This window comes from Triticum urartu, chromosome 4A (genome assembly GCF_056163025.1).
Source record: "Triticum urartu cultivar PI428250 chromosome 4A, HENAU_Tu73, whole genome shotgun sequence".
In the NCBI taxonomy this organism is placed as follows: Eukaryota; Viridiplantae; Streptophyta; class Magnoliopsida; order Poales; family Poaceae; genus Triticum; species Triticum urartu.
In genome coordinates, this window is record NC_141876.1 from 137,174,515 (window position 1) to 137,188,183 (window position 13,669).

Below are 13,669 nucleotides of genomic sequence, written 5' to 3' on the forward strand. Positions count from 1 at the left end.
GGAGGAAGGCCGGCGAGGGCGTCGGGGGCGGCGCAGCCTAGCGGTGGTGATGCGGGAGGCCGGGGCCGGCTTGCGGGAGGAGCCGAAGGCGGGGGCACCGGGAACCTGGCGACCGCGTGGTTGAGGCGGGGGGCCGCGGGCGCTGCCGCGCGGTGATCCGGCAGCGGAAGTCGGCCCGGAACAGCGGCTGGCTGGAGGCGGCGACGCCGAGGCACACGGCGGAGTCGATGTGAGGGTGCGCGGAAGCCGGCAGGCGGGCCAGGAGGCGGCCGAGTGCGGGGCGGAGCGAGGCCGCGCGCGTGAAGTGGGGTGGAGCCGGCCGCGTAGGAGCAGGCGGCGGGGCGAGCAGAAGCCAGCAGCAGCTGGTGCGAGGTCGGGGGAGCGAGCGCCGCGGGAAGGGGCGAGCGCGCACCTGCGGGCACGCGGCCGCGAGCACCGCCGCGCGGGGCTATGCGGAGGATCGAGAGGCCGGCGCCCTGGGGCAGCAGGATGCAGGTAACGGCGGGAGCAGAGGAGCTCACTGGTGTGTGCTCGCGCGTGCGGACGGACGCGCAGCGAGGCAGAGCAGCGCAGCGGCCAGAGCGGAGCCGGAGCAAGGTGGAGGAGTGTGCGGAAGCGGCGCGGCTGGCCGGAGCGAGTGTCTGAATGGCAAGAATCCAGGCAGTATCCGTCTCGCATCCGGCCAGCGTATACGAAGAATACGGCCATTGTCTGACTTGCGTCTCGGAAGTGTATTGGCAGTGTACAAGCGTTAGGCTTGTGTATCGCTAGTATCTGGCTATGGCTTGACCATTGCATGACTTGCATATAGCTAACTTGCATATATGGTATGTGGAGGAGCGAACGGCGCGTTTTGGCCGGAGCACGCCGCGACGCGGAGGGAAGTAAACACGAGCAGCGCGTGGATGGACATGGCCGACCGAAACAAGGCGCCGCGCACGGCGCGCGCGTGAACGGATGACTGACGTTGCGGTGGTGATGACAAAGAGGCCGACGGCGAGGACGCGCCACCCCTTGCGACCGCTCTAGTGGCAGGTCGATGTCGAGGCCCCGAGTGCTACCGAAGAGACGGCGCGACGCCGCGGCCGAGGCGATGAAAAAAAAGGGTCCCGCCCGGACTGCTAAACCAGCAACAGCGCGGTAGCATAGTACCGCCCCACGGTGGGCGCTAAATGTCGTGGTATTCTCACGGGGGAGGGGGGGGGGGTTTGCAAGACGACATATGCTATAAGGTGGCTTCGTGTGAGGGCAAGACTGCTGTCGAAATATTTAGGGACGGGTATGCGAGTAGCACGCGCTAGTTTACCCAGATTCGGGGCTCTCCGGAGAGATAACACCCTACTCCTGCATGTCTGAGTATATGTGGAATATCTATAGTACAGAGTGCTCCTGAAGCTGTATCTAGATGAGTGCTATATGCTACTAGCCTCATGTATGTATCTGTTGCCGGGATGAGCAAGCATGCTCTAGTGGCCGAATGAGTGTGTGCTCATACGTGTGTGAGGATGGATGGATGGCTAACTATATATAGTGTGTAGTGGGCATGGGACATGGCGTTGGCTGTAAGCTATCTTGGGTAGCTTACAAGCCAAGCCATGTATGAGGCATGGTGCATGTGATGCTTGTCTCCTGGGCACTTTATAGAATAGTGCCAAGGAGACAGGTACACTATAGATGATGGCGTTGCGGTACAGCTGTCTCGTCCGCGGTATGGCCGTCCCGTCGGGGTCTTGTTGGTGTCGGGTCAGGCTGCAGTCGGCAGCCGGCTGGTTGGCGCAGTCGGCAGCCGGCTGGTTGGCGTGGTCGGCAGCCGGCCGGGCAGAGCAGTCGGACGGGGAGCCGACAGGAACGGCCGGGCAGTCAGACTGAGGGCTTTGCTAGCCCCGATATCTTGATTTATTGTCTCGCCGTTTTCGGAGTATTCGTGTCTAATTACTTTGACAACTTTTTAACAGGCTTGAAAAAGATTAGGCATGTAAAGATCAAGGGATGGGAGAGAGCATTGTTTGGAAGACGGCACGTGCGACCGACAAGATGCCATACAATGATCGGGATTAGGTGATATGAGACAGAGAGTATTTCCAAAGTCTTGCACATCCCAATCAACGTATAATTACGGTGATGGAGCTAGCTCCTGGGGATGAGCCATCCTCTGTTTAATAGTTGCGTCTTCCAGGTTAAGACAAACCACAACCGATCACATGTATACTTGCGCAGCCCACTCTACAGGTTTTGGGAGGAGAGAGAGAGAGAGAGAAAATGTCCATGGCCGCCAGCGATCGAGGCAGGCCACCGTTGATGAAGACGGGGGAGAAGGTGGCGGGCGCGCGGTGTAGCATGAGGGGCCCGGGAGGCTGGGATGCTGCGTCCACGTCTCTCAACAAGATTCGAGAACTGGGAGCATCGTTTTCGGTTCATGTCGGCATTTATTTTCGTGTGATGATGTGTTGGAATCGGAAATCCTGGCTATCGAGGAAGGCCTTATGCTGGCCTCACAATGGGGCAGCCTCACAATAGACATCGTATCTTATCGGATTGTGTCGAAGCAGTTAGGATGATGCAGAGTACAAAACAAGATTCAAGAACACATACATCGTACAGAACCAGCACACATGTAGGAGTACATATCAAAGCACTATTTGGAGAACAGACACGAGAGACTGGCAAGACGCCACGCACGCGGATCAACTAGGATTGCAGGTGAAACCACAGCATAAACCAGTTCCGAGGACAACATTATATGCATGTCTCAATCAACTTGTGCCCACGGTCGGTGAGCACATGCATAAAAACCACCCCATCGCCCTCGTTTATTAATCGCGCTGCACAGATCGAGTGGAGCTGAGCCACTGAGCGGCGAGCCTGGATAAAGGATCGATGGCCGGCGGCGAGGCAGCAGCACCGTTGCTGGAGAAGAAGGAGGCGGTCTACCGTGAAGGGTGCCCAGGATGCGCCGTGGAGCGGAGGAAGGCGCTGAACCCCGGCGTCCCCTACAAGGAGTTCTTCCACATCTGGACCATCATCCTCGCCTCATGTATGTATCTACCTAGCTACTGGTTACTTCTGCATCACATCTCTCTCTGGGAGAGCTTCGTCTAGCTAAACTGGACGAGGCCAGGTGATGTGAAGCAGAGCATTTTGAGTGGTAGTTGTTCTGTTTTGGTACCATCTCAGAAGATCGGTATGTCAGTTTGGCAGCTTAAGCTGCTGCAGTAATCCATGGCAGAATCAACGAGGAGCATCAGTTTCTGAAATGTCTGCCTAATTAATTCCTGAACAATGATACCAATTATTATGCATGATTGCAGCTACCCTTGTTCTTACAATATACAGTACTTATGCACGATTTTATCTACCTTTGCTCTATTTTTGTGCCATCTGTTAATTTGAGCATCAATGTAAAAGGTGTATTTTTAACTCTTTGCCATTCTCATTCTAGGTTTGCCAGTATCGTCGCTATTCCCCTTCTTGTATTTCATGGTACGTATTGGTAATGTAAAAGAAATAACATAACATTTGGGATCAAAAGAGTACAAAACTCGGCCCATGGAATTATGTGAGTACATCGGCTTTTTTTCAAGACATTAAGCTTTGCATTGTAGGAAATGTTTAATAATGAATCTTGAAACTATAAATACGCTCTAGTTTTGTCTATGTACTACATAGTTTGTGTCTGCATTACATATTCATTTGTCATGTTGTTATTTAGTTCTCCAAGGTTGTAATACGTTATGATATCATTTTACTGACATAAATTGCATGCTATCTGCAGTATGGAACAGTGTTTTGTACATTAGTCCTGACTTGGTTATTTATGTTAATAATAGTGTAGTACTGTATCTATGCAAATGTCGGCCCAACATTATCCATGACCAAAGGTATCCTTTGAAACATATTGTGTGATACTCCTCTCAAATAATAGATACGAGACTTGCACATTGCCAAAACAGTAGAGGACATTGGATTCTATGCTGGGTTTGTAGGTAAGACCCTTCCAAATTGTTGGAACTCTTAAGTTCCAAGAGTGTTATATTTACAGATAATACAAACGTGTTGGGCACTCTCACTCTAGGAAGAATGACCAATGGCCTATTCTGAATCTTTGTAGGCGCCTCCTACATGCTTGGTAGAACTTTAACCTCCACTGCTTGGGGGATGGTAGCAGACCGCATTGGGAGAAAGCTAGTTATCGTGCTTGGAATTTTCTCCGTGTTAGTATACTTCTTCTATGTTTGCATAAGAATGAATTTAGGTACTAGCTAGCGGTATTTTGCTTTCACTATATTTATATGACACATCCCAAATTGATGATGTGAAATTTATAATATCTCAGGCTTCTATTCAGCGCTTTGTTTGGACTAAGTGTGCATTACTGGATGGCAATATCTACACGATTTCTTCTTGGTTCTTTGAATGGCATAATTGGACCTATAAGAGTATGTTGGTTGTATGCTCTGAAGTTTTATTTGCCATTTGAACAAGTTACGGCTGTTTACTTGGCAATTGATCGTTGCAGGCTTATGCTATTGAAGTTTGTCGACCAGAGCACCACGCTATTGCATTATCACTTGTAACTTACACATTATGCTCCAAACATTTTCCATTGTACTCTAATTCTATAGTTTAGATAATGCATTCAATTTTTTTGTATGAATAGGTTAGCACAGCATGGGCAATAGGTCTCATTGTAGGACCAACGATTGGCGGGTATCTTGCACAGGTATCCATGGAAACTGTAGTAGTACATGAGTTACTGTATCCTATATTAATCAATCCATATTATGTTACATTTACTTTTTTGGTAGCCTACAGAAAAATATCCAAAGTTATTTCCCGTCGACTCATTATTCGGAAGGTATTTTTTGTTATTGTGAAGTTATTTACCGTCGACTCATTATCCTTCAACTTACTAACTACTGAAATATTGTTTTTTAGGTTCCCATATTTCTTACCTTGTCTGTGTATATCAGTCTTCAGCTTTCCTGTTCTAATAAGCTGCATTTGGCTCCCAGTATGTGTCGTTAATCCACAATGTTCTCATTGCTTATACATTTTGCTGCAAATGTGCGAACAGAATATTCATCACATAAAGATTCTTTTTACAAAGTACCCTAATGTAGGGTGGTCTAAATATTGGGAAGTACCTGATGGTTGTGCACTAATCCGATGGTATGCTAGGATCAGTAGTCCGATGTCTAGTCATGTCAAAGATTTTATTGTAATCAAGCTCATCGTTTTACCATTCCAACTTTTATCACCAACTTTTGGGTTCAGTAAATGTTAGATTATACAATTATGACTTATTTTTTATTTTCCTATGTAGGAGTATTACTAGTACAAGTATTCTGCGAAACATGATACATTTTGATGCATGTCTCTAGCTGTATAGTTACCAATAATGAATAGTAAGGTTCACCAATACATTTTGTGTGCTCCTAAACTCTTAGCAATTTAACCAAAATATGTGATAAGTTTCACAAGATAATGCATAACCACATATTGTACTACTTATCACTTGATTCTAGTTTTCCCTTTTTTCACTAGTAAAGTATCCCCTGAAAACAAGGCATGCATGCAGCTGATTCGCTAGACCTAAAGGCCTTACTTGATTTGGTCCTAATTTGATAAGATCCATTGTGCACTTCATGTTATCTTTAGCTCTTAATAACATAACTATAACATTACATAAATTTCAGGAGACACTACATAACCACAACAGTGACAAAAAGGAAGATCAAGCGAGTGAATCTTTGACTGCAATTGTTTCTAATTCAGAAGAGATTGTCGAGCATAATATTACTTCAACAAAGAAAAACAATGTATTGAAGAACTGGCCATTGATGTCATCTATTATTCTGTTCTGTATCGTGTCCTTTGATGACATGGCATATTCAGAGGTATTCTTTGAAACGGGTTTGCTTGAAAACTTGTTGTTTCCAATGTCTCGTTTATGGTGTTTCTAATAGCTCTTTTATGGTGTTACTTTAAAACTGGATGTTTTCAACAAAAAATATGGTCTCATTGAGCCTCAGATAAACTAATAGCAAACACATCCATAGTGAAAGGCATGATTAATTGTTCATATTGTTTTCTTTGATACAATGATGATAATTATTTTAACAAGTTAGACACGGCATGAATAATCATATGTTATGTTGTCTAAGCTAGATAAATTTTCCAAATAGTTTGTATTATATTATATAAAACACAACTAACAACATTACATACACATCATTTTCTTATCGCATGAGTTAATTATTTATCATCATTGATGATCGAGTTGGTTAAGCCAAAATACCATTGATACAACAAAATGAATAATCTCCATACATTTTTTTCAGTATATCTTAGTACTCCTTGCTTTAGTCACCATGGTCAATAAATCATGTTGGAGTTGTGTCGAATATAGTGTACAAGGTAGGTTACAGTTGAACTTATAGTTGTATTGTGTTTAGATAGGATATGTAGTCGTGTCCTAGTAGGACACTTGTATCCTAGGCCTCTCATATATAGCGGGGCTAGACATACGATGTAACATATGCCAACATAATAGCACAGGAACGTGGGGGAGCCGGCAGCATGTGCCGGTGTCCAGGGCAACCTGGTGCGGTATTGTGGCGGTGTCATGGGGAGGAGCGCCCATAGTCATGCCCCGAGAATGTAGCCATATCGGTGAACCTCGTTAACAAATCTCGATGTCGTGCTCGTGTGATTGCTTGGTCCTCGGATGATCGACGATATGCCTTAAATTTATTCTAACAAGTGGTATCATGAGCTAGGTTATTTGAAGATCGTTGTGTTGATCAAGAGGTGGCCGAACCGTGTTGATTTCGTTCGTCGTGAACGGCGTTCGTGGGTATCGGCGTAATCGGACAGCGGCGGAAAAGAAGCAACGGAAAGCTGGCAGAGTTCTCAACGAGATCAGAAAGCAGCAACAAGGGATGCGCGGCGATCGATCTGGATCGATCGGGCGAGCATACAGGCGCGCGTGCGCATGGCAGCCGGGAGGCTGCGGCCAAGCGAGGCGATACGGCCAAAGGCCAAGTTGGACGCGGTTGGACGGACGACCGCTTGCTGGTCCATGGCTGACTGGTACGCGCTGGGCTACCCTGATGGTTGAGATAGCTGGCTTGTTCGCTGGTGGCACGGCGGCAAGAGACTTCAGAGATTTGTTTGGACCAAAACGGAGAGCGAGTCTCCACGTGACACGGAGATAGGCAGGCAAATCAATCGGCGGAAGGACAAAATCCATCAGCGAAAGAGGGGCTTGGCAAAAGCAATAGCTAGCTTCACGAGTTGTGCATTGGAGCTACGTGAAAAGACCAAGTTTGGCTGAATTTTGCTATTAGTACATGGGGTGTACCTCATCGGGTTTTGCTCGTGTACTTGAGGCATTGCAGTGGAAGCTCGGTTAACTTTTCATAGCGCCAGTCATACGAAGAGTTATGGCGCCAACGGGTACCTAATTTGAGGTGGAGAAGTTCACGGAATCGAAAACCTTGAGTTATGGCAGACACGTGTGAAAGATTTGTTGGAACAACAGGGATGCTTGAACGCGTTGCGGGAAGTCATGCCAGCTGAGATGAAATTAGCATGTGATGGATGGAAATTCGTGTAAGAAGATTTTGGAGTCTCGAGCGTGTCATACAGTCGAACAAGTTCGGCTGGGTCGGACTGGACAGTCTGACGGGATCGACGCAAGTCGATTGGTACAGAAGATGGTGATGGGATTGGCGACGACGACATAGGAGCGTGATACTGATGATGACCGACTTCTGGGCGTGGACACATGTGGCGCAGGCCCCGAGGGTTTGTGTGGCTTCGACAAGACTATGGCGCGGGGTTGATTCAAGACGGTGTACACACGGAGCTTGGAGTCAACGGGGCGCAGGGTGGCACGTACAACCACCATGGAGTCATGTTGAAGGTGGAGCTGGATTGAGGGGCTACGATGTAAGGATCGGGGAATCGAAGCCTATTCAGCAAGGGGTGAAAGCGAGTGACATGCAGTTTTGACCGGAGCCCGGTGGTATGATGAAAGCGTGAAGCTCGTCATCGGTCGGTGATAATCGGTGGTACTCTGCAGTGAAGGTTGAGTGGCGTGGGTTCGCGACCCTTGAGACTCGATTAGGACAGCGGAGGCTCGACGCGGTAATAGCGGCGAGGCATGCGGTATGCATGGGGCATGGAGACGGGTCAGAGCTCTGGTGGTCATACATGTGATGAGACAATTGCGAATTTGACTCGGGATGACTACAAGCAATGGTGAAATTCCTTCAAGTTTCAGACAGGCGGTCAAGAAAGAAGCGGTGATGTTGAGTTCAGGTAGCTCTTACGTGTGACACCCAATATATGAGTTGTTCACTTTCACGCAGGTCAGTGATCATTGTGTGATAGCGTTAGACTGATACTCTGGAAGTTGGGAGCACAAACTAACTAGAGTAACAAAGAACTTAATTTTGCTCGAGTGTTGACTGTGGTCAAGAAAAGAAGGAACTACAAGTTGTAGGTGGAGTCACATGGAGTCTTGGAGTAGCAGCGATACTCATGGGATAAGCTCAAGTCCAATGTACATGGAAGTTTGACGCATTGACAAATTCAGGGTGGTGGAAAATATTCGCCAAAGTGAAGTTTGTTGGAGTTGTGTCGAATATAGTGTACAAGGTAGGTTATAGTTGGACTTATAGTTGTTTTGTGTTTAGACAGGATATGTAGTCGTGTCCCAGCAAGACACTTGTATCCTAGACCTCTCATATATAGCGGGGCTAGACATACGATATAATCTATGTCAACATAATAACACAGGAACGCGGGGGAGCCGGCAGCATGTGCCGGCGTCCAAGATGATCTGGTGCGGTATTATGGTGGTGTCATAGAAAAGAGCGTCCATAGTCATATCCTGAAAATATAGACATATTGATGAACCTTGTTAACAAATCTCGATATCGTGTTCGTGTGATTGATCGGTCCTTAAATGATCGATAGCATGCCTTGAATTTATTCTAACAAATCAGTTGGCCCCTGCGTCGCCCGAGCGGTGACACGGGCGGCGACCTCAACTTCTCAGGGCAAACCACCCCTCCCCTCCTGCTTCCCCTTCCCCTCACCGCTGTCGGCCAGTCCCGCCAGGGCAAAGCCCTGTGTGGCGCTCGGCAGCAGCAGGGAGGTTATTCTCTCCCTCCCATGCCATGTTACGGTGCTCGTGGGATCCATCGCTGATCTGCGTTCGCCGGCGCCGCCGTGGGTCAGTGCCCTCCTCTGCCGGCTGAGTACAGGGACCGTAGCCAACAGGGATATGGTCGCGTACCTGGCCGTGGTGTGGTTGGTCTTTGGCTGGGCCATCTCACATCCAATCTGGATGGATGGCCGCCTGATTGGACTACCTCCCGCGATGGCAGCTATGGCCAGGTGGGCTGCAACTACTCCGGTGGTGTCAGCCGGTCCAGGTGGGCTGCCGTTGCTCCTGACCGCCGGGTTTCGACCCGCCTCCACTCTCTCGTGGTTGGCTTGGTCTGGACTCGACGGGTGTGCGCCGAGGACGTTGCACTAGTTTGCATTGTTGTGGGTCGTGCTAGGCCGGCTTTGAGCTAGGTGGAGGGAAAGGACCAGCCGGTGGCCTAGTGGTCTTCGCCCGAAGGGAAAGGACCAGCCGGCGGCCTAGTGTAAAAGGGTTTTTCCCTGCTTTATAGGATTTTTCCCTGCTTTATATTATATAAAAACAACGAACCAATCATCCAACACATCAGTATAAAGTACAATCAAATCATAAAGTCACGCTAGGGCACAACAGGACAAGCCCCAAACAAAGCTAAAAAGAGCTAATCTGGCTCGGAAGGTGGTGGCGGTGGAGGCGATGGTGGAGCAAAAGCCGACGCCGAGGAACGAAGACCCGCAATGATGTTGTCGATGACGTCTCGGTCGCGCCACTTGCTAAGCGGTCTCCAGAGCTGTAAGAAGCCACACATTTTATAGATCGCATCAGTCACACAACACGGAATCACGCGTTCGATGACTAGTTTATTGCGGGTACACCAGAGGGTCCAAGCTAGGGTACCCAAAGCCACCAGTGAGTTCCGGACTAGCCATCAGTGAGTTCCAGACTTATCCTTCGAAGCAAAATAAGGCCTGGCATATATGGCGCTCTTTGGACATTTTGATTGGATAAGGGCTGGCCGTGTGCACCCGCAACATTAGCATAACCAGCTTCATCGGGTATCACGAAGCTTTGTATTGTCGACACCTTGGGACATGTCAGTACCAAGATTTTCAAGGGATCAACACATGCGGAGAATGCCATGGCGTGGAGGACCTGCAAGTGGCGAGGCGAGGTCTTGATGAGATTGAGACTTTGCTTCACATGCAGTTGTTCAGACTTGGCTTGCGGGATATGTTCCCGTCCAGACCGGACACGAGTTTCTGTGAGTCTGGTGGTACATGACTTACAGTAGTGGCCTCCGCAAGTGGAGGCGGCAGCATTGGAGGACTTTTTTGTTGGTGGTGCTCCTCTGAGTAACGAGTCATGATTTTCATGGTGAAAATCTAAGATCTGGCCTTTATTGGTTGTGCCTGGTAGTGGCCTTGTTGAAAACATTATTTTGGGAACGTGGTCTTTCTCAAGGGTGAAAATCTAAGATATTTGATTGGGCAACGACAACGCTTGTGCATTGTTTCCTTCCTGGATGTGTTGCTTTTGGAGAACCTCCTTTGCAGTCCGAGTGCTGTCTTTGGTGGTGGTTAGAGTGCTACTACTGCGGGTGATTGATCACCGTGGCGGCGTCTTTTTCCTTTTTTTTGTTCTTTTTTATTTTCTTTTTTGGTTGTGTAGATCCTGAATGTTTTTAGACATCTTGTTGATGTAGAGGCTGGATGTAATTGATATCGGCTTGATATTAATATACTCCCCTTTAAAAAAATGGTTGATAAATACGTTCAGATTATCCCACTGTAAACTATGTGAAAGAAGAAAAAAATTGTCCTTTGGGACATTTCGTTTGTGCCAATAGTCAAAATTAGTGTAGCCTGAAAATTTAGTTTCTATCACCTTGACACTTATGTTTCGGATCACATATTTAGATATTCTCCTTATGGGCTGAAAGTGACAGAAAGTATGGTGGACTAAGTTTCTCGTCTGAGGATGTTGGTCAGGTTCTTGCAATTACAGGTATGGATGTTTGTTCTATATTATAATAATCTGCATAACCTTAATATGCATCGGTACTTTAGTCCACTTCTTGTTCCTTATTTCATATGGCATCCCTTGTTTGAGTTGATATGCTGGTGCAGTAGAGAAACTGAACAGCACACACCATGGTTGGCAAGATCAAGTTAAACAATTTTTAGTTGACAAGAGAAAGAGAAACAATTTTGTACTCACAACTCGAATTATGTTGTCTTGCGGGTATGAAATTGTTGAATTATGATATGTTGTACGATATGCTGGAGTGTCTTCACTACGATATGAAAATATGCTAATGCCCCTTACCTTTTATAAGAACCCCTAGTTTAAAATAATATTGTTCTAATTTCATACTACAATACTTGTAACTAATGATTTCATATGTTCGTGTATAGGTGTTAGCATTCTTGTATATCAAACATTTATTTTCCCACGTATTATCAGAGTTTTGGGACCAATCAATACTTCTCGTGTTGCAATTGTGAGTTCAAGTTATACATGATTGTATTTCAATGGAAGTTCACTTTTCATTTGAATCGACTAAATATTAATGTGGACTAATTTTGCAGAGTCTGTCTGTGGTGCTTCTGTTTACATATGCACCAATCACACATCTCTCAAGACCTTGGTCGTCAATAGCAGTAAACATCACATCGATTCTTAAAAATAATTTTCTCGTGAGTATCCATATCCTAAATTTTAGTATGGCATTTTTAAGAATTTATGAACACCTTGATACATGATTCTTTTCTATCTTTGCAATGACTAATGCGAAGTGTTTTTATGACAACAACCTCTTTTTGTAACTACTACCTTATCGTGTACAATGATTTTTTTAAAATATATACATCAATTTTTTTCTCAGTATTCTTACTAACATCGTCCATTTTCACATACTTATCAGATTACCATTGTTACTAGTTCTTTCATTCTTCAGAATAATTCTGTGGTACGTGTCTTTATATTTTATTCAATTACATTTCGTGCAGTTACATTTTCTGCAGCTTTGTAATTGTCTCTAACTCTCTATACATGGGACTGACAGACTCAAGATCAAAGAGCAACTGCAAATGGCTTAGGCACCACTTTAATGTCCTTTTGTAAAACATTCGCGCCAGCAGGAGCTGGAATTGTGTAAGTATAAATGCATTATGTTAATATTTCATAGGAACATAAGCTCTTGGCTTCTATTTTAGAGCGACATCAGATACATTTTCTCATATTTCAACCGCCACACATCAAATTTCCGGGAAAAACATAAGCCATATCATTCATCCTTAATTAGGTTTAAACTTTTTTAGATAGGGGAGTTACTATTTACACCAAAGATATAAATATAGTAACCAATAGGGTTGGAACTACATATGTTAAAACTAGATCAAAGTTAGTTTCAATTACTTTTTACGTGTACTACGAATACAATGTAATCCTAGTGATCATTGTACTTATATCATTGATGGAAATGGCACCAATTTAGTTTGTTTCTAAGATAAATTAATCATCCACAAAAGTGTGTAACATGTAAAGGTTCTAATGTTCACATATTTAATAATTATCTGGTAATGCAGGTTTTCATGGGCACAAAAACGCCAACATGTTTTCTTTTTTCCAGGTAAATTATATGGAATGAGTGCTTTATCATTTAAAATAATAAATGAACAAATTGATTTGTTTAGTTTGTTTTGACGGGTATATGCTTTTATGTATAATTAGACAAGTAAAATTCTGCAAACATCCTATTCTTGTTAACTCCTCTTTTTTGGTTTTGCTATATGTAGGTGACCAGATGTTGTTTTTTCTTTTGGCCATTGTCGAGCTTGTGGGACTTGTTTGGACATTCAAGCCATTTCTTGTTGTGCCCCATCAGTTTTCTTCAAATTAGCACTCTAGATTTGTACTCCCTCTGTTTGGAATTACTTGTCTTGGAAATGGATGTATCTAGAACTAAAATACGTCTAGATACATCCATTTCTTTGACAAGTAATTTCGAACGGAGGGAGTACGTGTTATTATGAGTGCACGCCTGTATCGTACTCTTCTTACAAAACTGTATCCATACTTTGGCGGTATACGCAGTTTGAATCGGGTTGTAATGTAATTACGCGGCTAGGATTGCGGAGTAGCTGAAATAAGTAGAAAGTCATTTTCAAGTGCCATTATTATCTCCCTGCAAAAAAATACTGCCATTATTTATTAATTACAGAAAAATACTATGAAAAAATACTACGAATCAAATGCATCCCTATTGTCCAATTGTCATGGAGCTTTTTCTTTTGGGAAATCCTACTTTGTATACGTGTGCATGTGTGCACTCTGCTGTTGCGGCATCCTAATGAAATGTTTTCCTTGTAGAGAGAGCACATGCATGAATGCAGGATTCTACACATCATGCTGACATCATCATATTAATTGTTTTCTTTGCTTTTTTAAAAAATTATCTCGCAAATAGTTAATTTGATTAGTGATCCGTTTTCTTCAATGACTTCGTCTCAA

General features: G+C 45.2%; 1 protein-coding gene across 4 annotated transcripts; it reads left to right on the forward strand.

Moving 5' to 3' along the window:
• The first annotated feature begins 761 nt into the window (after positions 1-761).
• On the forward strand, positions 762-13,373 carry LOC125551009 (protein ZINC INDUCED FACILITATOR-LIKE 1). 4 transcript variants are annotated; one of them, XM_048714153.2, is made up of 18 exons: positions 762-2,700; positions 2,831-3,034; positions 3,440-3,480; positions 3,923-3,983; positions 4,109-4,211; positions 4,334-4,436; positions 4,517-4,570; positions 4,658-4,720; positions 4,806-4,855; positions 4,936-5,011; positions 5,697-5,897; positions 11,074-11,161; positions 11,572-11,657; positions 11,746-11,853; positions 12,081-12,125; positions 12,222-12,310; positions 12,745-12,788; positions 12,955-13,373. In XM_048714153.2, the coding sequence occupies exons 2-18, from the start codon at positions 2,878-2,880 to the stop codon at positions 13,056-13,058; spliced, it is 1,473 nt and encodes a 490-aa protein (XP_048570110.2). In that variant the 5' UTR covers positions 762-2,700; positions 2,831-2,877; the 3' UTR covers positions 13,059-13,373. The 4 variants fall into 4 exon arrangements, with proteins under 4 accessions (XP_048570110.2, XP_048570111.2, XP_087374138.1 ...); XM_048714154.2 differs by lacking the exon at positions 3,923-3,983; XM_087518012.1 differs by lacking the exon at positions 762-2,700 and having other exon boundaries at positions 2,735-3,034.
• Positions 13,374-13,669: the final 296 nt, after the last annotated feature.